The sequence below is a fragment of the Rhynchophorus ferrugineus genome, unplaced genomic scaffold (assembly GCF_030347505.1).
Source record: "Rhynchophorus ferrugineus isolate W39M unplaced genomic scaffold, kcgeb_rfMv2 rfM7, whole genome shotgun sequence".
NCBI lineage: Eukaryota > Metazoa > Arthropoda > Insecta > Coleoptera > Curculionidae > Rhynchophorus > Rhynchophorus ferrugineus.
The window spans coordinates 29,679,918-29,707,143 of record NW_027472586.1 but is presented as its reverse complement, the minus strand read 5'-3'; the positions used below and the strand labels follow the sequence as shown (position 1 = coordinate 29,707,143).

Below are 27,226 nucleotides of genomic sequence, written 5' to 3'. Positions count from 1 at the left end.
ATATAAGAAGTAATATAATATAATAATACTAAAATAAGAAAGGAAAAATCCGCTCCGAATTTAAAATAAATTTTACGTTTTTACAAACTGAATTTGACAGTATATTTGACGTCATCTATTACGTGCATTGGCTGTTTTATTCAGAGTACCATGTATGTACATTAATTAACACTAAAACAAAACGATAATCAAAATCCAAAAACCAATACTCTAAAACCATCAATAGTTTCGTGGCGTTAAATATTCAAAGCATTCGAACATCAAAGGCATCAAACAACACCTCGATATTAATTTTTAAACTGTTACTAGTGGTTGATATAATATTTTATATAATGATATTAATGTGGACAACATGTAGTTTCAACAAGAACGTGTTACATGTCATACAGTCCATTGAAACAATTGAATCACCACATGAAACATTTCTAGGTCGGAATGGGTTGGTGGCCCATCGAAGCCAAAATATATGCCAATAAGCTCACAGCCTCTCGTGTCCTGAAACGGGATCAACGAAATTTAGCCAGATTTAAGCAAAATTTGGTCAATGGGCTATTTCATACATACTTTTGTGGTTTAAAATCCATTGAAAAATACAATTTAAATATATAAACGTGTCATAATCTATTAACAATCTTGCGTAAATTTTGGGACATCCTATATATTTTCTTTGCGATATAAAATTGCTTTAATTTAATCAATACAAACGGTGAAGTTGCTGGAGACAGCCTCATTGTTCGAGACGGGAATTCTTGGACCAGTTTCAAGTAAATTATTGATCGTATGCTGCCCATGCCCCCACCGCAAATACAGGACGTTCTGTTCGTTTTCAGTGGTCGCCCAATTCTACGACGTTGACGTGAACAAACAGTACGTCATCCGCGGTAACTCCGCCATCTTGAAATGTGAAATACCCTCATTCGTGGCGGATTTCGTCAGTGTCGTATCTTGGCACACCGATCAGAACGAGAATTTTTTCCCTGATGCACCGGAGGGTAACCATTTGTGTTATAACATTCGAGAAACTGAAACAAGAGCTTGACATATTCTCTATCCTTTGATGCGCCAATTATTTCTCTTAAATTCCGCAATATGGCAAATGCTTCGATACTCGTTGATGATTCGTAATGTTTGCAGTTGTGACGCAGTATTACGACATCGACGTCATCAAAGAGTTCGCCATCAGAGGTAACGCTGCCATCATGAAATGTCAGATACCGTCATTTGTCGCCGATTTCGTAGCCGTAGTTTCCTGGCACACCGATCAGAACGAGGACTTTTACCCAATGGCGAACCCTGGTGGTAAATGTTGAGACAAAATTTCGCCTACAAGGGTTTGATTTTCATGAACATGAACCTTTTACCACCCATACGTTTTCAGTAAATTTAACATAATTTAAATATTAGACGTTAATAATTATCTTTAATTTTTATTAAAATATAATTGATGATTATCGTATATGTTTATTATCAAAAGCTACTAACTCCATATGAGTATACATTTAAAAAATATTTAGTATAATATTACTATAATATAATTATCATTTTAAAACAACAGAGCTAGTTTATTTAAACAACTACAACATATTACCATTTTAGTTCTGATGAACGCAGTTATTACAAATACTTTTGAATGTTTTCTTTATGCTTAACATAATATAAAGACAAGGTAGTTTATTTTGGAACAGGTTTTGCGAATACTGCTAAGAAGTTGTTAAATAAATATTTAAATTTTACTGAATTGACATACATGCAAATTTAAGTTACTTGTCACGATGTATTTCACTATATAACTAGTTTGAAAAAATATATAGTCCGTCCAAAATAACAACATGAATGTGAAAGAACTCATGTCATCCAAATTTATGACGTGACTAAGTCGCAATGTTGGTTTTGGCACTTTCAGAGTAGAGTAGTCAAAGTAGTCACAAGAGTACACTAAACATTCAAAGTGCCAAAACAAGCTTTAACGGTTTATAACCTCTAATTATTATCACTATGCCTGCAAAATTCTTCAAAACATAAGAATTTTGCGGACATTTGACAACCAGGCGAACTTTAAGGGCTGATTCGGTTACATGTTCGGATACATAATTCTATCTCTTTTTAACTTGAATAAAATGAGAAGGAAGAATACTGTGATTTTAAAAAGAATTTACAAACTACAATATATATATACAAATCATGAGGGAATGTCATGTGTAATCGTCCACATATTAATTATCATTCTTCATCATTCTTCATATATAAAGTTTCTGATGATGCTTTTTGATTTACGTGAAGAATTCATGAGAAACAGTATACAACCGGTGTAAAAAATGTTCAAAGTCATTTGCATCAAGGTTCTTCAGCGATGATTTCGTTAGGCTGAAGACTCTTCAAACCGTATTGCAAATGTTTCCGTGTTTTTAATGATGGACCATGTTATGTTTAGTTATATGTTTCAGATTGAAACAACTGTTCCCGCAAACGGTCTTTGGTTGACAGCACGAAAGTTGACATGGTTCAATGCGATTTAATAGTAGTTACGTCTTATTTTTCCCTCAAGACTTATCTAACATATAGTACTAGGTATTAAATCGCATCGGATATATTTGTAAGAAAGTTCGTGTTGAAGCTTCACTGAGAAGTTTCATTTTTCAATATGTGTCATTTCGTCAAGTGTGAAGAAAAATTTTTTTCAGTGCGTTGAAAATTTCTGAATTTGTACCGAGTATATCACATTTGCTTTTTTATTTTTGATTGAAGGCCATCGAATGCCGCGTGAAGCTTTGACAACCATGCTCTCTCGATTTTAACATGTGAATACTGGTGACATTTTAAACGTGCTGATTTTGACACAGAAGATAAAGAGCGTTCTAGACAACCAATAATATTTGAAGGACTTGACGGCTTTAATCGATGAAACCATCAAGTAGGATCGCTATAGACTACAACTGATGCGTTTGAGTCGAATACTTCGCGAAAAATGGCCGGACGAGGAACTAGCAAAGACTTAACAATGTTATTCTTCTACTTGACAACGCTTGACCACATTTTGCAAAACCGATAAAAACATACTTAGAAACATTAAAATGAGAAGTGCTACCTCACCGGCCGTATTTTCCAAACCTTCCTCCTTCTGACTACTACTTATTCCGACATACGAGTCGTGATCTGTCTGACGAGCGCTTCTCTTCTTATGATGATATCAAAAATGGATCGATTCATGGATTCCCTCAAAAGATACATCGTTAGTTCGAGATGGAATCCGTAAATTGCCTGGAAGGTGGGAAGACGTAGCAGCTATCGATAGGCAATACTTTTTTATACCAATTTTTCAAAATAAAAAATCATCAAATTAAAAAATCCTTCTTTACAGGCATAATAATTTACTGCAAATTGTTTTGATTCATCTAACTTAAATAAAATAAAATGTAATGAAAATATTATCATCAGCATATAAAAAACAAAATGTTCCTTTTCTCGGTGTTACAGTGGTGCAGCAATTTTTTCAAACCGAGGTCAACAACGAGCACGTGATTCGCGGCAACAACGCTATCTTAAAATGTTCTATTCCATCTTTTGTGGCTGATTTTGTTGCGGTTGCTTCTTGGTTGGACAGCGAGGGGAATGAGTACACTATCAGCGAAAAATCTTTCGGTAAATCCAAAATTATGTAGCGAGGTGTTGACTGAGGGAGGATTACTGTGATAGTAAATTATTTCCACGGACGATACGATCTCCAAAACCTTTTCTACATATTATTTTTTTATATATTTAGCATTAAATATGTTGAAAAATATGTTGTTTATCTTTTACTTATAATATCAATGCAATACTTATGTTATCCAAATTTTATATTTTTATATGAGTATTTTACAGGTTAGCTTGATGATATTTAAATTCGTTTATAATTCGTTTTAATTAAAATTACAGTTGTGAACCAATACTATGAAGCTGAGGTAGTATCGGAATACGTGATACGTGGCAATACTGCTGTTATCAAGTGCAACATTCCGTCGTTTGTAGCTGATTTCGTACGAGTCGAAGCATGGGTTGGGGAAAATATTGAATACACCTACGGAAATGATTATGGTACTTTAATGCTTTAAAACCTTCGAGTTATAATGATGATGATAGTCCAGATGTTCTCAAAACTTTCTATCGTCTTAAAAGACAAGAAATACTAAACGAATAGCCCCATAAATGGTGAAAAAATATAGACTTGTACCCTAGTTTCGCCCCAGATAAAGATTTATTACACTCTGAAATCTATAACTATTAGTTGGCCATTAACTAATATCTGCATTATTTACCGTAGCTTATTAAAAACAATTCACTATTTTTTCTTAACAATAATTGAACCAAAACCAGTTATTAATGCAATATATATTATTCCAAATATTTTCCATAATTCTTTTTTACCATAACATTTTACCATCTTTTTGATAACATGGGGACACTATAAAAAAGAACTATAAAAACACAGTTAACAAAATGAGAATATTTAGCACGTAAGTTATTTAAGATATTTAAGTTTGTTTTGTCAGCCAACAAAAGCTTTGTCGAAGAAAGTTAAACCGAAATGATTTGTATATAAATGAAATTGTTTCTATAGGAAGTATATAATTACCAAAAAAAGTTCAAAATATCCAGTAATTTTTTGATTATTTCCATTAAATATAAACACACGTACTCTACGCCTTCTTATTTTCTAGAATAGCCTTTTCTAGAATACCTCAAGCCACCTAGTCGAAAATGAACAAACTAAAACTTTGTTTCGCATGCGCCCATTTAAGATACCCTTCTAAATTCTCAATATTTTGTACAGTGTGTCAATGAAACTATGCTGCATCTATTTAAATAGGTGGCGAGTAATATCAGAAATGTCTTGTGAGTGCACTGAGTGCGCTTTTTCCTGTTGTTGTTTTTGCAACAATACGTCGTTCAATTTCTTCAATTGACGTCACTAGACATGGTTTTACTCGATTTTGTAGTTTGTGTAATACACTCCACCTGGCTGATATTACCTGTACTAACCCATAACTTAGGGTTACAATAGTTTTATGCTTACGCTAGTTACAATACCCGACAGTAAACATTTTATTTTTACATGGTAAACGTCAGGTAGTCTATCAGTCTCTCAGGTAGTCATTTTTCTTCCTTCTAGACTTTTTCTGTTATATGTTCGTCTGGTAACAATTGATTTATCAACTGCAAAGCTTTCTGAAAGTTCGTTGATAGTTTGAGTTACTATTTTCTTCAATGGTTTAATGTTTGTCTTAACTTTTCTTTGGACAGAAACTAGCAGATTTTATGTTAATGGTGTTTAAATCCAGATCTCTTTTTTTATCGATTCCTTAGAGATTCCTTTACTATTTCAAACTCCACTAGATTTTTTTGAACTGCTATAATAAATTATTGTTTTTCTTGTGCTTTAGTTTGTTGAAATAATTATGATTAGTATCACTGAAATGTTTAATTGTCGAGCTTCCGTTTTATAATAATGTATTATATATAATTATTAGTTATTTGTAGTTAAATTTTCTTATTTTTTTATTCTTTGAAAATTTCCATTCTATTTCATTCAATAAACATGTAATATGCTGATTTTGGACACTTTTATTAAATATTGTTATTATATGATATCTATCAAAAATATTTGATTAACTATTATTCTCTTTAATATTTACTATGTTTCAATACTTTTAATTAAGTTGATTTTTCGTACATTTTTCAGTTTCGTTATGTTAGTTTCTTTATATGCGATACTTATAGCAGGGGTACGGGGCACGTGTATTTTCGTGTTGTCTGATAGATAGTCTGTAGTCTGTAGAATAGATAACTAACAGGTCAATTGACATTTTATTGGCACAATTACTTTTTTTATTCAACATTATTCCCGTGATTCACTGATTAGCGACCCTCCAACTTTTCGATACCATTTTTATAGTACGATTTGTCCTTTGTTTCAAAATAGGCCCCAATTTCGTCTATCATCTCTTCATTCGACGAAAACTTCTTCCCAGCGAACATTCTTTTAAGACCTGAGAACAAGAAATAGTTGCTGTGACCCAGATCCGAAGAATACGGTGGATGAGGAAGCCATTCGAATTCAATTTCATGGATTTTTGACACGGTACATTGTCTTGGTGAAGCAGTGCTTTCTTTTTCTTCAAATGCGGTCGTTTTTTGGCGATTTTGTCTTTCAAGCAGTTCAATAACGCTATGTAATAGTCGCTGTTGATGGTCCTTCCTTTTTTAAGGTAGTCAATGAAAATTACTCCATGCGCATCCCAAAATACAGACGCCATAACTTTGCCAGCCGACTGTTGCGTTTTCCCACGTTTTGGAGCAGGTTCATCGTGTGTAGTCCACTCGGATGACTGTCGATTGGACTTCGGTGTGAAATGATGGAGCCATGTTTCATCCATTATCACATATCGACGCCGAAAGTCGGGTTGATTACGCTTGATCATGTTCAAACTCGTCGTTTTTGGTCAAAAGTGATCTCGCGCGACACCCTCATTGCACAGAGCTTTCTCATACCCAACTATTCGTAAATGATATGATGTACACGTTCAGTTGATATCTGTAGAGTATCTGCTATTTCATCCAATTTCAATTTACGGTCATTTAAAATCATGTTGTGGAAATGTTTTCGTCGGTAACAACCTTTTTTGGGCTTCCACTGCGTTCACCGTCTTCGATGCTCATTTCATCACGTCTAAATTTAGCATACCAATCCTTGATGGTTGATTTTCCTGGAGCAGTGTCCGGAAACTCGGTATCAAGCCAAGTTTTTGCTTCAACTGTATTTTTTTCCTTCAAAAAACAATATTTTATCAACAGGCGAAATTCCTTTTTATCCATTTTTTTTTCATAATAACAAAAGGTGCTTCACTGAAAATGCTATAATTCATAAACTAATGGTCCGACAACTGCCAACTTTATACACGCATCTTTTGAGGGTTAGGGCTAACTAAAAACATGGATTTAATTCTAGTAGGGCCATCTATTTGTCAGGTCGGGGGTTTTTCAATTGACCTGTTATATCAACTAACTATAACAACTCAGCCTGATCACTGACATCGAAATGTTAGCAGGAGTTCGGAAATATTTGAGCATGCGCAATTCTCAAAAGAGTACAGGGTTCGGTGAACTTTCATGAATGTTCTATGGAATACTGCTCTGCAGTCATTCGAAATTGAACAAACTAAACAAATAACGATTCGAGATTTTATTATATTTTGTCCAAAATCTTCTTTAATTGTTACCTATTCTTTCATTACCACACGTGTAATATTATTTTTTTCAAAAGAAAGAAAGAGTAAACAACTGTTGAATATCATTTCAAATCAAATTTTCAGTTGTTAATCAGTTCTACAAGGCAGAAATCCTCACCGAATACGTTATTAGAGGAAACACTGCCGTTCTAAAGTGCTCCATACCATCATTCGTTGCCGATTTCGTGTTCGTCGAATCTTGGATCGACGACTCCGGCGAAATCCTCAAAGTTTCCGACAATTACGGTAACTGAGCATTTCCTTTTCTGTTTCTAGTCGTGTCGCAGTACTATGTGACGGAGGCCGAGAACGAGTACGTCATCAGGGGCAATTCCGCGATAATGAAATGCAAGATTCCGTCGTTCGTTGCTGATTTCGTGCTGATCGATGCGTGGGTGTCGGACGACGGCCTAGTCCATAAGTACGACGACAACGTCAGATACGGTACTAAGTTTTGTATAATTCCAAGGCGTTTGACATGGATATCGAACCAGTCCCAGATGTCTAAAACATATTAGTGATGTATATATGATAAATCAAATATTTTATTATGTTTCGTTAAATAATTATCCAGATGCTGAACATTTTTTAAATTGTTTTATATACAGTATATCAATTTAAGGTTGGTACCAAATGTTGTTGAGGATCTTAAATTTTAATTAGCGTTGGGAACTATCGACTGAAAACAGTCGAAACAGTCGATAGTTCAGTCTAGCAACTGAAAATAGTAATTACTATTTTCAGTCAAATGCACGGTTCGACTGTTATTTCCAATTCGTGGTGCCAGACGAAGATCTACGAACACTCTCCTGTATAAATTGTGAAGGTGGAAAGGACGGAGATAATTGCTTAGACCGGTTAATTTTACATGTGCTTATATTTTCCAACGGTAGTATAAGCGAGACGAAGATGTACGTATTCCTCCTCACATATTGCATTTCACGTAATAATAATAATTACTGGATACTGTTAACATGCAATTAATAATTTCATTTCAAATTAAGTAGAAGTATTTTTATATTTGAATGTTCTGTGGATCTGTAAAAAGGAATGGAATTTTTCTATGGAATGAAATAATACTCCACAAATATTTTATCGTATTTTAATATGTTAATTGCTTTTTAAATAATATATTATAATAAATATAGAGAATACATTAGCAGTTAAACAAAACCTAAAAACTAAAGATGTACAATAACCATAAATACTAAATAAAAATTAAACATATACCTAATCGTAGAAAAAGAAACATGACATAATTTAAAATGATCGCACAATAACTACTAGAGCTTTTTTAAATAATGTGAATGCTTTATTTATTATTGAACGGAAATATTTTTTAACAAAACTCAGGAGAATAATCGAAATATTACCTATTATTGCCATAAAAACAGTCAAAAGTATATTACTATTTATCATTCACAATTTTAATCTTTTTACCATATAACATTAACAATCTTGAAAAATATGGCTCCAAAATGCTGCTATATTAATATAAAATATATTGTTATTTACAAACAAACTACCAAAAAAATCATAAAACTATATATATTACGTATAAATCTATATAAGCATAAATTGGGTACATTTTTGTCAAGGTCGCGGCTAGGACGACAGGGCCAAAACGTTAAAAATCAGACGAATGAAATTAGTAGAACCAAAAATAGTAACTAAAAGTACACGACTGAAACAGTCGATAGTAAATAGTAAGAAAACCAATCGGACCGAAAATAGTCATTGAACAGTCGACTGAAAAAGTAGTAAAATCAGTCGAACCAAAAATAGCGACTGAAACAGTCGATAGTAAAAAGTAGTCAATTACTAAACAGTCGATAGTCGTTTTCAGTCGATAGTACCCAACGCTAATTTTAATGATTTATTTTAACGGTAAATATTGTCACGCGCACCAAATTAATGGCGCTAGTAAAGAAAGAAGTTTTGAGTAAAGTATGGTAAATTTTTGGAGGTAATACACGAACAAAAGTCGTTTCCTGTGCCACAAAAAAATTGCGATAGCACTTGCTTAGCCGATTTCTGACTATGAATTCGCTTCCAAGTTCAAGAGTTTACACTACTGGTTGACCTCTTGTTTTGATTCAAGATAATATTTGTAGAGTTGTCTTATTCACAGTAACAAAACGAAAAATAGGTTTTCGTTCTCTTACTAGTGATGGTCATTGTGCCCTAAACGTTCTATGCCTTTAAAATTTTGTTTATGATCTTATATTTAAGTAGTGTGAAATCAATTATTAACAAATGCTTAAACTTAAGCGAATAACGAATATAAAGGTCATAATATTAAAGTCAATATATATTATTATTCACTAATTAAATAGATTCTTAAATAAATTAACTTAAATAAAAAAACTTTTTATTTAAGTAATAATTTTTATAAATAATTTGTTAAAAAAAGTAAAGATTTAAAGTAACGTATAGATATATAAAAGTTCAGCAGATATATGCTTTTTAATTCGTTCCATTTTATATTTAAATAGTTGGTATGTGAAAATAACTTTTTATCAAATTCAATAAATAAATAAATTCTACTTTGAACTGATATTTTACTGTTCAGAGATCGTCAATTTTGAAATTGAGTATGCATTTTCGATTAAGCACTTAATTTGCGATAATAAAGGGACAAATTGACAATTAGTTTCTAAAACTGTGTAATGAAAAGTTTTGAATCAAACAATAAAAGTTATTTTTAAGTTCACAAGTAATTTTGAGCGCTCCATGATTAGAGTCAGTATACGCTTTTTTCAATTTATGAATATATTATTACTAGTTCTTGCCGACTAACTTCATTTTTTAACTTAATTTATCTCTTAAAATGCGACAGTGTGACTTATAACTGGGTACTTATCTAGGAACACCCATTGGCTTTTAATTAGTCTCTAATAAGTTAGTAGCACTTTTCAGTGTTTTTGCCATTTAAAGATCATACGGTTTGGTTCTCTTGAGCTTGTTTTATTGCCAATCTCTTAATTTCTTCGATGATAGTTGCATCCACTATACTTCTCAGGACTTTATTGTGAAATACTTGTATTGCGTTGATATTACTTTTCACAGAACATCCCAATAACTGAATGTCGATAAGATTCATTCTTAAGTACTTAGCATTATTACTGTGTGGGACAATAGTGTTATTCATATTTATAGGTATATTAACAGTTTGTTTGTAGATTAATTCAATATGCAGTGTTTTTTTACGCTCTTCTTTATATACTTATATTAATACTTGCGTGTTGCAGTTTTCTGGTTGCTTCTTCGCTTTTGTCTCCAATAACAAGTATCGCAATTTCATCAGCAAACATAGCGATAGTGACATTTTATATTTTTAATGTCACATGTAATAGAGTTGGTAAAGAACAGGACCATGCCTTACGGTACTCTGCTTTTGTTTCTTTCATTGTTTTGTAAGCTTTTTCTTGTTTAACTCAAATCATCTTGGCTAAGATGATATATAATAACATATAATTAATTTATATATGAGACCCTTCTGCCAGATTTTATCGAAGCTTTGCCATAATGCATTGTTGACATATCAAACAATACAGCTGGGCAAACTTTTTTCTCTTCATAGGCTTTTTCAAGAATGTATGTAATTCGATGTACCTGATTAATTGTTGATTGTTTGCTCATAAAACTAAACTGATGTGTAACACTTTTTCTATCTATGATTGGATTTAACAGTTTTAACAACGTGAGTTTTTCAAATACTTTGGATATTAATGGTTGCAATGAAGTTCATCGATAATCGAATTTTACTTCATTTGGTGTTTTTTCCGGTAGATGTTTTTATAGTTACCTTTCTAGAGAGATTTTTCAGCACTTTTCGAGTTACCAAGTCATAGCCTGCTGCTTTCTTTCGATAGATGTGTATATACTGAACAATTCAATAATACTAAATAGAATACCTATGTGTTTTATTCCCTTTTAATTGGCTTAGATTTTTCAGTTTTCCTTGGCGTTCAAATTTCTTTTTTATTTATTGATTCCTTGAAGATTCCTCCATTCTTTCAAATAGTCTGAGAGTTATTAATTGAGTATGCTTTTTTAAATTAATCAAATGATTTGCGATAATAAAAGGAAGAATATTGTGACGTGATGCAGAAAAATCCCTCAAATGTTCAGGCTGTACTGAATAAAAATTAATTCCATTAAAATCCAAACCCATCTGGACCTATGGTATTAAACTGTGGGGTACTACTAGCAAGTCTAACATAGATATCTTCCAGAGGTTCCAGAATAAAGGGTTGCGAGTCATCGTCGATGCCCCATATTACGTGTCCAACAAACTGATTCAACGGGATATCCACATAGAACCCATAACGGGTGCGATTCGAATTGCAAGTGCGAAATACTGTAAAGACTATTAGTGCATCCTAATGCACTCGCCAAACAGTTAAATAGGCGCATTGACAGTGAAGTGCATAGGCTCAAACGCAAACTACCATATGAATTGGTTAATAGACACATAGAGTGAAATTTAATAATTTCTAGAATAAGTTAGAATAGTCATTAGAATAAGTTAGGATTTACTTTAAAATAAGTTAGAATAGTATCTAGAATAATATTTAGATTATAGATTGTACAGCAGATCACTTACTGAAGTGATCTTCTACATGTTAGGATGGTTATATTATATAACAGAAATGAAACAATAATACTTATTACCCACGGGCAGATTGTTGACGTTCCAAGAGATTAATAAAAAAACAATGTTAACACCGAAGTACTGCAACTCTTCAACAACACTAAACTATGGCGCAGACTCAAGAGAACTCTTAAAGTCCAAAAATGCCTCGATCACATTACGAATCAGTAATTACCCGCACAAAAATGGATTTTTGATAGGTTTCACCATATTTGTTATTAAGAAGGCATCATTGTTAATATTAATATTCAGTATCGTTATCCATATCGAAAACTGTTAAACTGCTAGATCAAAAATATTACTTCATAACTATTCAAAAATATATTTTTGACATTTTCTAGAAACAACTCGTATTGTTTTTAAAAATTCAATCCCTAAATGTAAAGGAAAATATCAGTAACATTAAATCATTTTCGTTCACAGTCGTCGTACTTGAAAATGTAGTTTATCTCAAACATGATATACATCAGCCTTGATAAATATCGCTTTAAATCTGGTTAACATATGTGATGATATCGGAAGTGGGAGCAGGACAGATGAACGTTTCGGATGGATGTCTCATAAAAGTATCTTGTTACGTCAGTACAGCGCGAATAGAATATGTTGTAACGGCTGTGTTTTGATTTGGATCTTTTTAAAAATGTGTTGACTTTTTGTTTATACGTCTCTGAATACGTCCATGGAATTTAACGGGGCATTCGAAATTATGGCAGTTATTTATGCAGAGCTTATACAGTGCGTCAAAATATATATTCATAACGATTTTTTACAACTTTTATTTTCTTAGGTTCTAACACACTTTTTGCAATTAAAATTGAATATTTATCTTAGGATTCTTGAGTCTTGTTACTTAAATTTGTGGTATATGGTCTGTGAGACTCTGACAACTGGTATGTGATCATTGTCTTTATTTGTAACACTGATTTTTGTCCATTGATTAACGTTTTTGTCCAATTCTGTATCTGACTGATGTGTGACTCCAATATTCAGACATATTTATATGAATTTTGAAGTCTCTTCTGTCATACAGTATTAAAAATCGACATTATTTTGCAAACTTTAGATCTAATGATCTCGAAGTGAATATGGTGTCTGTATTTCATATGGGAACATGGAATACACACACAACAAAACAGTGCATCATATTATATTAAAAAAATTTTTATAACGTCTTTATTAGATACGCTTAGTACAATCTTAACTGAATATTAATTTATTATTACGTTTCATTTATACTTGAATTAATTCACAAGCAAGACGAGTGCGAGAAGATACATCAATATGTATTCCTCAATTATAAAATTATTCATATTATATAGCTATAGTTTACACTAAACGTATACACTTTATATAAGTTCGTATGGTTAGGTTCGCTTTAATCTTCTGATTTCCTGCGCGTTGTCCAGTAGTTGTATTGCTTCCACGTTAGTATGAGTTAGTAATCTTCTTTCGTGTTTTAAGGCGAAATCTTGGATAACTTCGCAAATCCATTTGATTTCCAGGTCATCGTGCAGTTCTTTATTGGTTACATAGCGATAGGTATTAGTAATCAATCGAAGAACCTTGTTTTGACAGTGTTGTATGACTAGTTGATTTGAATTTTTAGTGCAACCCCATATTTGCACCCCATAGGTCCAAATTGGCTTTGTAATTGTGTTATATATCAATTCTCTTTGATTTTAGAGGAAGTTGAGAGTATATTCCGGCTAACCTCTCTATTAATTTCTCGAAAAATTAATAGTATAAGTTATATTAAATTGATCTACGAACAGTTATGGAACAAATATGGAACACAAATTTCAGAACAATGTTGCTGTTCATACTGCGAAACTCGTTAATGACGCACTATTCAAATTTCAAAATGGCCAGAGCACTCCTTTGATTTGAATAGTAATGGGAATTATTAGGGTGACCTAGCACATGATGTGTATTCAAATGTAAACAATTTAATTATGTGGACAACCAAAATATGCTGTCCAAGATAAGTGAAAAAAGTTATATCAAGTTTGTGTTCCTAAAGAGGGTATGCCCATTACTGAAATAAGAATTTAAAATATTAATGTTCCTTACTTAACTGTGCTAGTTTCGTCGCGTCGTTCGACCGGCACGATTTTACCTGCAACCTGTAAGTAAACAATAGCTGTTTCTTTGCATTGTTTACATGAATACTATATCTAACAGAATTTAATATAAAAACTTAAAATTAATTTGTATGAAGAGTTGTTACGAAAAATACTGTTTAAGAGTGCTGTGCTAAAGTTTTGTCGCGGAGGTAGATTTGCATGAAAATATGTTGTTAATGTTGCACGTAAAGAACGTTTTAACCGTTTAATAAGTATGAAAGACTGATGATGATTCAAAGACTGTGTTTTGAATTGTGTTGTGATTGACAATGAATCATGGCTCGCAGCATTCATATATGATTCTAGGTATACCAAGGTCATATATGAGCTAATCCCAATATTTTTGAATCGAAATTTCTAGTCTGACTTTGGTGATATTAGCTGGATGTACACAACAAAATGACTTTATATGACAACATTCGGTTTGGAAAAATGGAAAATGCTTCTCTAGTTACTTACTAATCATCAGATATTGTCCCTTGTCATTTATTCCAACCGATTTCGTATAGTTTAACTGTAGAGTACTTCTGTTCCTGAACAAACGCGTTTAATTTTCTATAAGACTTGAAAACATAGCAGGTTGTTTGTACAGTAGGTGTGAAACAAAAGCACATTCGGATGCGGCTAATAATTCTACAGTGTTTCATCCCTAAGGATCAGGCTTGGATTTACCACCTTAGCCTGAAGAGGAATGGTGTGATCAGAAACATGTTCAGAAATCAGCTGTTATTTTAAATTTTAGGTCCACTGAATACAAATATTTAAACAAAAAAAATTGTTTGCCAAAGCAATACCAATAATCAATTTTCCGTCATTCTAAACTCAAAATACTCGAAACTAGTGTTGTCATTTTGGTTTTCGAAACTTTCTGTTTCATTTTCATGAAATCATCGAAAACCCTATAATACTACGCGTTAAGATACTTATTAAGTTTATTTTTTTGCTAATAGCATTAAATTCTTATCGGTAACAATATATTTTAAATCCATTCTTATCGGATTGATGGTCATATATGCCCAATATCAAATTTTAAGCATGAAAATCGTTGTGGTTTGCTCATACCACATTTATAATAACAATGGTCTCGTCAACTTCCAGCTGAAATATTTCCAGCAGTTTTAGCGATATTTTTTTGATATATGAGTAAATAATTATATTAATAATTTTTCGTTAGAATAGTAGCGTTTCAGACATTATATTGTCCCTACTATTATAATCAAGAGCTAGTAGTGTAGCTATGTTCTAAATATAACTTGTCCTTTTTATTGTTTTAACTTGTATGGTTTCATGTATATTATATATTCCAGCTCTTCTAAAATTTTTGTAATGTAATATTTACATTCTTTGATAACGGAATGATAAGAAAATTAAACTACAATCTCTCTGTTTTCCTTTTCGTTTAGAATAATTTTTTTATGTACAGATGTTTACACAACTCGAAAGAATTTTTTCATAAATTTAAAAAGAATGTTTAATTACTTAATTATCTTCTACATACATAGGTAATACATAATTTTATAAGTCTCAGATTTAATATAGTTTTTTTTCATTATTATTTCAGAGCTCGTTCTAATTTTCGATGCAATTTTTGTTGAACTATTTGTATTTGCTCAAAAATTCTTATTATTTTTGTTGACAGACATGGACACTCCAGCAATTGAACACACTTCGGTTATATTAAAATTTTGCTTATTGACATATCATATAGAATGTTGCGATTGGGTCTCAGTTTTTTTTCAACAATTCAATTGAATTCGATCGAAAACTGGATTTGGACATACAAAGCTGAAGGTATTAACTTTAGTGATACGGAATGTTGTCTAAGAGAATTTTATGAAGTAAAACTAACTGTTTGTAGGCGGCTAGAATTATTCTACACATATGCAGAAGTAGACAACCTAAGGTTACGTACTAAGTTTAACATTGTTTGGAACGTTGGGACCATCTTTTTAATGTTCAATGGTTTTAAACTGCTAATAACTCTGTCTCTTATAACTTGACTGCATTTACTAGATGCCTTTATGCCTTTTTTTATTACCAACTGTAAATTATATTCTATTACACATTAAATACATCACTTTTATTTAAAAACTTTTTGAACGTATAACGTTATATATAAATTTTACCTCAAAATGAATAGTATTGTTGTTTCGACATCATATGAATCATTAGTTGTTTTTTACCATGCACATATAATATATATATATATATATATATATATATATATATATAACCCTATTTGCGTCATTCTCTATCATTTTAATCATCTAAAGTTTACACAAATTGAAGAACGGACAACACTGTCGGTCTACTGAAACGTAAAATGATTAAAAAAAATTAATATATACACGTGAAATCTCACTTTGTATTAGAAATCTCTAAAAAGACTAGTATATAATTTTTTTGATACTTATATTATCGGTTTTCCTCTAAAAGATGTTCTTTTTTGTTACAAAAAACTTAATTTAATTTACATTGTAATTGCTGGACCGAGCGGATATCGATTTGTTCTAGCTATGACTTGAAACTTATGTTTTTTACATCCATGTATACATATATTACGTATATACTTATAGTATATTTTGAAAAAAGTACAAAAAATACAATATTTGCAAAAAATTCTAACATTTCTTCTTCTTTTTCGAAGTGGTGTCCCAATCCTATGAAGCCGAAGCGTACAATGCTTACGTGATCCGTGGTAATACGGCCATCATGAAATGCGAAGTTCCCTCTTTCGTGTCAGACTTTGTGTTTGTCGAGAACTGGATGGATAGCAATGGGAATACTTACTTGCCTGGAAATAACTACGGTACCTTAGTATAGTCAGACAAAGGTCGATTTGTTTTTTAATCCAGACATCCAATGCCTTTTATACTCTTTATTATTAGTACAATTATTCATTTAGAACGATATGTTAACGCCTGTATTGTAATGGAGGTGTTGGTATCCATATTCGCCAGATTTGTTCCATTCAGATTTCTAATAACTAAGTTAATAAAAGTTTAATGTCTGCGGATAGGTTCGAAAATAAATGAAAAATCATGAATTTAAACAAGAAACATAACAATAACTGTGGGTATTTGAATTATTACTTCAACATACCGACCGAATATTATAAACTGTCGAAAATTAAGTAACACGGGTGTTTTGGTTTTTCGGGTAATTCAATAAACTGCTTTGTATGCATCTGATATCATTTTATTTAAAGACACTGTTATATAAACTTGTTACACGTATACATATAGATATATATTTATGTTGTGTTATTTTCATTTAAAATTAAACAGAATAATCTTTTTTTTTTTTCTACAAAGTGGTGGCTCAATCTTATGAAGTTGAAGCGGATAATGAGTACGTCATTCGAGGAAATTCCGCCATAATGAAGTGCGAAATACCATCGTTCGTCTCTGACTTTGTCCAGGTGGAGAACTGGCAAGACAGCAAAGGCAATACGTATTTACTGGGAGACAATTATGGTACTTTTATATAAACAATGGCACTGTCAAACTATGAATGCTTTTTATATTTCCTCGATACCAGACGTCCAATCCATTCGTACTGTCAATCATTTTAAATAAATTAATATCTTCTTTACAGTTGTACAACAATTCTATAAAAGCAGAGTCATCGATGAATATGTATTAAAAGGCAACACGGGCATTCTGAAATGTTTAGTACCAAGTTTCGTCAGCGATTTCGTTCAAATCGAGTCTTGGGTTGCTGATGATGGTACTACCTATAGCTATGAAGCCACTAAAGATTACGCTTTGGGTAAATGATACAGAAAATCGGTTTAAATACCATTAAATTTGGATGCCAAAACCTTTTGATTTGCAATAAATTTCTTCTAATTTTGACAATAATTCGTGTAGTATAAAAAATTGAAACCTGAGACGGAATCTACCCAACATTTACTAAATTTTTTAATAACGTTTTTGTGGGATTGTGCGTTGATATTTTCCAAGAAACGATTGAAAACTAATAGAATATTTTTCCTCGACAGTTGTAAATCAATTCTACGAAACCAGGGTAACCGATGAATTCGTTCTCAAAGGAAACACCGGTATTTTGAAGTGCGTGGTACCTAGCTTCGTTACTGATTTTGTTCATATCGAGGCCTGGGTGGCAGACGATGGCAGCGGTACCTATATTTACGATCCCAAAGAAAAAAATAGCAAATTTGGTAATTATATCGACAAGCTTATTTGTTGCCAATTGGCAAGAGTTTGCACGTGAATGTTTCCCTATTCAGATGTCTAAAATAATATTTATATATTTTGTGGTACGTTACGTAATACCTTGGCTGGGCACATGACAAAATCTTAATTTAAGATATTTAAAGATAATTTAAAGATAATGTAAGTTTTTTTCAAAATAAATAAATTTCAAGTTTGTATGTAGTAATTGTCTGTAATATGGTTGATATACGCCTGCTTTGCTGGATGTAACATAATTACATTATTGCGTATTTCGTCATTATACGTATTTCCGCATCACCCATGAGGTATTGTACAGTGTGATGCAGGTCATTATCTGACGGGTCTCCGATAAAACCAGACCATGAAAAAATTTACATCAAATTACATAAATTAAGTCAGGTATACTTAGTACAATTTTTTACAATATACAAATTAATTGATTACTATTGTTCTGTTTTATTTGAATCAATACACAAGTAAGACGGGTGTGAGATAAATACATCAGTATGTATTTCTACTTCAGACTACATATACTAACCTTAAAAGAAAACACTTGTACTACATACAAATTCGTGTGATTTGGTTCGCTTAAATTTTCTGATATCCTGTGCATTGCCCAATAGCTATATTACTTACACATTGCTGTAATTGGTAACTTTATTTCATATTCTAAGGTGAAATTGGTTACATCATTGATAATTAATCGAAGAACTATGTTTTGGCAGCGTTGGATGGCTAATAAATTTGATATTTTTTGTAACCCCATATTTGCACCCCATAAGTTCAAATAATTCAATAAATTATTTTTTATCTTCAAATTGGAAGTATCTTTCCACTAACCGATACAGTTCTTTGATTTTTAATCGGGCCTGTTCTGCTTTTTATCTAACGTGTGTTGATTGCCACTTGTATTTTTCTATAGTCCTAACCAGAGATGTCTTTTTTTCCCCAAACGCTATACTGGGTCAAATGCTTGTGAGATATTCAGGAATATTGCAGGACGCTATTTCTTTTCTTCAAATGACTTTTCATTAACCGCTGTTTCTCTATGCCCTTGGTTAATTTTTGAATTGTGATGAAATTCAAAATAGAACTGTTGTATTCGATATTATTGTATTGCAAATTATTTGGATATCGTATGTATATTTTTACAAAAGACATTATTTTATTTTTATTACATTAATTTATAATATTTTTCTTAATTATTACATATGATAAGCTTTCATTTTTATTTTAATGATAACAATTATTGAGGATTTTTTTTTATTATTTAATTAATATATTGTTACTAGTCGTTTCCGTCTAACCTACAATTTGTCTTTATGGTAACTTAAATCTATATATATAACTAGGAGGACCCATCGGCCCTAACTCAGTCTCTGGTGAAATAATGTTTATGCATGTCACTGCTGAATTTTTTAATATATGCACCTCACTACACAACACTACACAAGATCAGATGGTTTAGTTCTTTTGAGTCTGTGTCCTGTTCTGGTGGTATCCAAAAGTTGCAATATTTCAAAATTAGTATGAGAATGGAGTCCCTTGCAATTCTCTTGATTTCTTGACTGACTGAAGGTCTCGATGTAGGTAATCAGTCCTATAGTATTTGGGTGCACCCACAATCTGAAAAATGTGTATTTTATTAATGTTACTCTTTATATGTTCCTTCCAGCGAAGTTTTGCATCGAAATTCATTCCGAGATATTTAGCGTTGTTGTTATATGGAATGATAGTGTTATTTAATGTTATTGGTGCTTGTACGGTCTGTTTATAGGTGAACTGCACATGTACAGATTTACTTTCGTTAATTCTTATTTTCCACGTTTGTGTCCAATTATTTATATTATCACTTGCCTGTTGTAATTTTCATGAGGCTTCTTCACTATTGTCTCCCACAACTATAATCGCAGTATCATCAGCAAATGTAGCCGTCGTGATATTTTTCATTTGTAGTATATCCGAAGTGTAAAATAGATAAAGCATTGGTCCCAGTGGACTTCCTTGTGGTACACTTGCTTTAGCTTCGTTAATTATTGAAAATAAAGTAAAATTGCAACATCATGCGCTTACACATTCAAAATTTCTCTATATACATTGGGTGAACTGACTTTTGAACATGCCAAGTCACTTTTTTAATAGACGGTATCACCTTCTTCTTCAGGAATATTCTCTTTTGCAACTGACGTCTATCCAAAATATTTTCCAATCAATAATTCTTTAAACTTATCGCTTCCAAGCTATTTTAAAGATAGTAATGTCATAAAACTGAAAGTATTAAACAGGTTTTAACTCTAGCTGTCCGTCAACGGTCTTTGAAAGATATCACTACCTTTCTTGACTATAACTCGACGTATTGTTGTCGACTGAATATGATATTACGATAGCATGGATGGAATTAAACTGTTATTGATGCCGGAAGTTCCTTTTACGGACTTTTCGGTGATTGTGAACTCAGAAACTAACGGCACACATGTCGCTTGTTTAGTTGTTTTTCACATGCAATGGGGTATTCAAAATCATTCTTATTATCGTATATCAGAAAACTTGTAGATTGTTGATTATAATTTGGTCATTTTGATTTGAAAGTCATATGGTGTTGGAACCTGCTATTTCGATTCCCAGATATATTAAACACTTTTGTTAACAAATTATAAACTTTATTAATTAATCTAACGAATATAGATTACATGTAATATGTACATACTTTATATACTAGTATTACTACTAGACGACTAAATTTCTTATGTACAGGTTCTTTCATTGTTACCACGTTTTTTACTGTTAATTTCTTAGCCAACTTCTTTCTTATATATTAACATAATAAACATATCATCAGACTTTCCTTCTAAACGAAGAGATATAGACATATTGCAAATCTTCATCTAACTAAAGACTTATTCAATAGAAAAAGTTGTACAAAAAACCAAATGGATCTTAAATTAAGAAGTTGATCCTGTAGGTTCGCACTGATTTCGCTTGCAATTGGTAGAACGACAAGAACAATCGCTACATAAATATAATCCATAAATCCCCTATGCCCAGTAGTAGCCTATTAAGAGTTTCAGTAATTTTAACACATAACGCTGATTTTTCAATATTTGAAAATATTAAGCAATTAAAGTACTTGTAACTATGTATTATAGTACTATTTAATATTTATGGTTTTACGAATTAAATCAATAATACAAGTACTTAGAAACGTTTAAGGTAATATTAAATATAATTATAATCGTTTTGTGTTGTGGTCGATTGTGTTCTTGATTTTATTATTTAAGTTTTACAAACACAAAACATTTTTAAAAGAATTTTAAACCATCTAAGAAAGATTATTTTTAGGGAACGATTTCTTATAACATTCTCTTTCTTTCAGTTGTTAGTCAGTACTACGAAGCTCAGGTATACGATGTGTTCGTTATAAAAGGGAACACAGCTGTTTTCAAATGCCAAATTCCGTCTTTTGTGTCCGACCATGTGGAGATCGTGTCTTGGCAAGACACCGCTAACAACCAATTCTTACCGCCAACCAACGATTACGGTACCTACTAAATCATTTAATGTCCTATTCACAGCCGTGTTTGAACCCTCTTAGAAACCAGATGCTCTAAAATCTTACCCTTGGCATTTTCGATTGATTTATACAAAGACTTTGGTTCGACAGCTTAAAAAATAACTGCTCATAAATTTAAACTTTTTACCATTTATTTTCCAGGTACATTTTACACACTCTACTCTGTATAAAATTAATTTCATTGAAATATTTTTTAAAATCTAATTTACATGAAAAATATACGAATATTTTTTTGTATTTTGATACGATTTTGTCATGTAACAATTTGTATTAGGACCATTTTTTCCTAATATTTGCTAATTTATTAAAAACCCTTTAAAACACTGGATAATATATATTTATTTTTATAATATTTTACTCTGTACACAATTTCGTTTAAATTATAATCTTCAATTTATTTATATGATAAAAGTATTGATATTTAAAAGAAACATTTTTTAATTATATATTTTTCCTTTTTTTTAATTTTTATAGTGTTTCTTGAATCAAAGATTTTATTTCATTTTTAATGGATTACTATGGTATTTGCTAATTAATTGAGAACATTGTATTTTAACATATATTTTAAGAAATACTAAAAAAGTTTATTTTTCAGATAATATTTATTTTCAAAATTTTTATAGTGTTTCTTTCTTTTATTGAATCTATCCCTATTAAATTTGTAATGTTTTATTATAATATTTGCTAATTTATTGAGAATTTTTTTATTTTAATATATATTTCATGGAAAACTAAAAGAAACTTTAAGATTTTTCAAATAACATTTATTCATTTTGGTAATCGTTTGCTCCCTATAAAATTATTTTTTTAAAATTATTTAATTAATACATTGTTAACGATGGGAGGACCCATCGGCCCTAACTCAGTCTCTTCTCCTTATGCCCCCTTGCAATTCTCTTGATTTCTTGACTGACCGTGGGCATCTGAAGGTCTCGATATAGATAATGAGTCCTATAGTATTTGGGTGCACCGACAATACGTCTTAGGACTTTCTTCTGAAAAATGTGTATTTTATTAATGTTACTCTTTGCAGAACATCCCCATAATTGAACTCCGTATGTCCATATAGGTTTCAATATTTGCTATATAATAGCAATTTATTATCTACTGATACTTGTGATTTTCTTCCAATTAGCCAGTACATTTTCCGATATTTCAATTCCAGTTCTTTTCTTTTCTTCTTTATATGTTCTTTCCAGCGAAGTTTTGTATCGAGATTCATTCTGAGATATTTAGCGTTGTTGCTATATGGAATGATAGTGTTATTTAATGTTATTGGTGTTTGTACGGTCTGTTTATAGGTGAACTGTACATGTACAGATTTACTTTCTTTAATTCTTATTTTCCAAGCTTGTGTCCAATTATTTATATTGTCATTTGCCTGTTGTAATTTTCGTGAGGCTTCTTCACTTTTGTCTCCGACAGCTATAATCGCAGTATCATCAGCAAATGTAGCCATCGTGATATTTTCCATTTGTGGTATATCACAAGTGTAAAGTAGATAAAGCATTGGTCCCAGTACACTTCCTATCTATCTTCAAGTCTATCTCTGGGCTAAGTGGTCAAGGCGACAGGACGATCATACGACTGTTCCGGACCGTAATCCTGCTGAGGCATGGTCGTACATTTATGTTTGTTATTGTTTATAACTGTAACAGTAACTAGGCTGGATAATGCCGGATGTCTTCTGGGGTGATTTCTAAGTTGTTGATTTCTGTAGGCTTAATGCTGTTAAGTAATAGGTCCAGTCCAGATAAACCCCAGTTGGTAAAAAGGAGACTTAAAATATAACAAAAACATATATTCCTCTTACAGTTGTTTTATATATTATTCTAATCTCTGAGCTATCAATGATGCTTTTGCATAGATATTCTATCTTATAGATATTGTAAAATATAAATTAATTTAATTTGATTTGAGAAAAGTAGGCTTAAAAGGTTTTTTTTTTGTTTTTCATTTATTTTTTTTATCAGTATATTTTCTGATTTATTTTTGTATTAATATGTAATATTTCAAATTTTGTTTCTTATTCTGCCTTTAATAGTTTTTTTGTATTGCCTTCTTTTTTTTGTATCTTTATATTTATATTTTAATATTACATTAATTAAACTCATTTTATTGTATATTTTGTTCGGAATATTTATTGCATTGTATATTATTAATATTTTATAATATTGTAGCCGGCGGTTCGCGCAGTAGTAAAGGCGACAGGACGGTCCTCCTGCTGTTGTGATAGTCACGGGTTTTAATCCTGTTGTGGCATGGTCGTAAATGTATGTTTGAGATTGTTTAATATGTGTGTTTGTCCTTAGTCATGTGTGTAAAATCCGACAAGGAAAATGATCTCAGTCACACCAGTAACCGGATGTCTTCTGGGATGATATCTAAGTTGGTCACTCGTCAGTCGGTAGGCTTTATGCTGAGGATCGTGATTCGAGGGCCACGTTAAACAGTAGACCCAGTCCACATAAACCCTAGTTGGTAAAAAGGAGACTTTAAAATATATATTATAATTATTATTTAATTTTTACTGGTTTCTGTGGTAAAACGTTCTCCAAAGACGCTATTTTACTTTTGCATATATTATGTTATTAATAATGTACGTGACACCATCGAAAGAAAATTTCAACTCAAACCGTGAGATTGTGCAAATAAAAGCAGCCGTTATATGTAGGAAGAATAATATCCTGGGATAACTCTTAACAACAGTATCCTTATCTAAATTTATCGACTCCAAAGTTGATCCCGGTCTAGCCACCGCCACACCCCACTTTCGTTCACCCCAACCCCTCTGGCGCACCATGACGCGCCGAACAAATGTCAACGAACCGGAAGACGATGGGGAAGGGGAAGGTTGAGTAAAAAAGAATGACGGGATGGTGGGGGTTTTATATCGATACACGATGCCGACGAACGATGTAGAGGAGGAAGAGAATTTTGGACGGTATGCTTGATTGATAGTCCATCGATGAGCCCATTAGAACGAGCCGTCGGGAACTCGTCCAATGATCAAAGGAGGAATAACCGGAAACTATTAGTAACGGTGGTCTGTGGAACATGGAACGGTGTATTATAGAAAATACGGTTTTTCCATATTCGGATGAAGGAAATGGTTAAATCGTATAATTTGTAGGTTAACATATTGAGTGAATTTGGAAAAGTAAACTTAATAACATTACCACTTTTTTATTTTTTACTATTTTTTAAATTAAATGCACAAGATCAAACGATTTAATTCTCTTAGGGGTTCCGATATATATTCATTTATAGGTCGTACGTATCAAATTATTATGTACGGATGATTGAAATTTCTTTTTCAATACTTTTTTATGTTCCAATTCGAATTAACATTGCAACATAGTTTTTCATTACGATTCATCCCAAGATGCTTAGTATTGTTACAAGTGGGCTTATTATTATTCATTGTTATCATTGATTTTTAATGTTATTGTCTGGGTCCATTTATTTATATTGTTATTTACGTTTTACAGTTTTCCACATCATTCTTGACACCAATAACAATACGATGGTTGCTATTTATATTTTGAGCCTAATAATAATGACGGTAGTGTATTCTCCATGCTGATCGATGCACTTTTGTATGTGCTTGGATCAAGCTTCTTAATATTTTTTCCACTCTCATTGAGATCCACCTTCAAGACATGGTTTTTGAATGTATCAATTCTTTAGACGTTGAAAATTGTCCGTACAATTTATTCTTGACATGCAGAAATAAAAAAAGTAATTTGGTGCCAAATCAGTACTGTATGGAAGATAACCCATCAATTCGACTGTTTGGCCAAGCTAATATAGATGGTTGTTTCAGCCGAAGCTTTCATTGATATGGCGAAGAATAATCCTTTGTTTTCGCTTGTTTTCGTAAACAAATGGTTAAAAAAGAAACGCCATCATGCCGCTGTGGCCATGAATGTTAGCTGGAACTTTCTGGGACTTCCAGGTTGATAGCTTGCCAGTCGAAGAATTCGACGTGACGAAATTGACGTGAGTAAATTTCACATACATGCGACTGAAATTTTATTTTATTTTTTATTTTCAATATAAACTTTGTCAAATCATAAACGACAAAAGGAATTTTTTGATATCGACAAAATAGAGTTATTGTTCGCCTTCCATTCCATTCTCTATCTTTTTATTGGAATTGGCAATATTTTTCAATAAGATAATTAATTGTACATTTTTGTTCAAAATATTTTAATATAGTCAAAAATAGAGGTTACTCTGTCTATATTATTTGTTTCAATATTTAATATGTATTAATATTATATACAAATAAATTATCAATATATTTCCATATTTGTATTTTAAAATTACAACTGCTAATATTATTGATTGACATCAATGGTTATAATATATTATCTAACATGTCCGGAAAGTAATTTTGGGTTTAGTGTAGTTGGATATTTACTTACTTATTACTTAGTCAGTAATTACTTTTAAAAATAAAACATATTATAGTTCAAGAGCTGTATTTAACTTCACTGTAACTTTAAGTCATTCACTACAATTTCCTGTATGAGAAATACCTCCACGACCATGTCATAAAATGTCTTCAAGGACTTTATACGTCAACGTCCAAAACGTTATAATTTTATGCTGTCGTAATAAATTCACATTGTTATTCATTTCAGCTGTAAGTATTGTTTAATTGCTTTAATCTCTGTTATAACATATATTAATTATTATTACGATATCTCATCAGTGTTTGAATTGATTTTTTTAATTAATTTCTTCTGAAGCAAGTAATAAATATGATGAATATTTGGCTCATTTATCAACAACTATTTTCCATCACATTCATTCTGTATTTGTTAGAAATGTATTTATTAGAAAATGTTTCTAAATATATGTCATATAGTGAAATAGCTCGCGAATGTACTAATTTGTGTATGAACTGTAACTTTGATTATATTTTCCATTTGTGGTATATCACATGTGTAAAGTAGGTAAAGGATTGGCCTCAATACGCTTCCTTATGATACACTTACTTTAGCTTCTTTTATTGTAGTGTAAGCTTCTTATTTTTGACTCCAAACATTCTTTCTGTGAGGTAAGATTTTAATGGTCGAGGACTTCAATAGCTAAACCTAAGAATATGGCTGAACATGCTTTTTATCTTTAAAGGCTTTTTCAATGACATCTGTTATTCTATGCATCTGATAAATGGCCTAATACCAACACACCCAAACTGGTGTGTTGGTATTAGGTTTTTTTCTTTCTATATTGTTGCGCATTGACAATGGAGTTTCCAAAAGGCATAATATTTTACTTTGTTAGTTCTAATAGGGGAAAGAGGGGATCATGAAAAATGGTGTTTCCGTTCAAAAAAAATCGATGTTACTGATGAATATCGGTCTGACTGGTCAATTGTTAAATCTTTCATGATTGATTAA

At 31.6% G+C, this 27,226-nt stretch overlaps 1 protein-coding gene across 41 annotated transcripts in view; it reads left to right on the top strand.

The window, feature by feature from the left end:
• The window catches only part of Dscam1 (Down syndrome cell adhesion molecule 1), a 202,809-nt gene that overhangs the window by 44,719 nt on the left and 130,864 nt on the right, over positions 1-27,226 (top strand). For 28 of the 41 annotated variants that reach the window (XM_076409755.1, XM_076409768.1, XM_076409788.1 and 25 more), the window contains exon 4: positions 18,049-18,228. In XM_076409755.1, the coding sequence (XP_076265870.1) occupies positions 18,049-18,228 (180 nt within the window). Of the gene's footprint in view, positions 1-830; positions 993-3,915; positions 4,075-7,349; positions 7,512-17,642; positions 17,817-18,048; positions 18,229-21,617; positions 21,783-27,226 lie in introns of all 41 variants that reach the window. The other 13 variants (XM_076409786.1, XM_076409752.1, XM_076409782.1 and 10 more) reach the window with 5 other exon arrangements.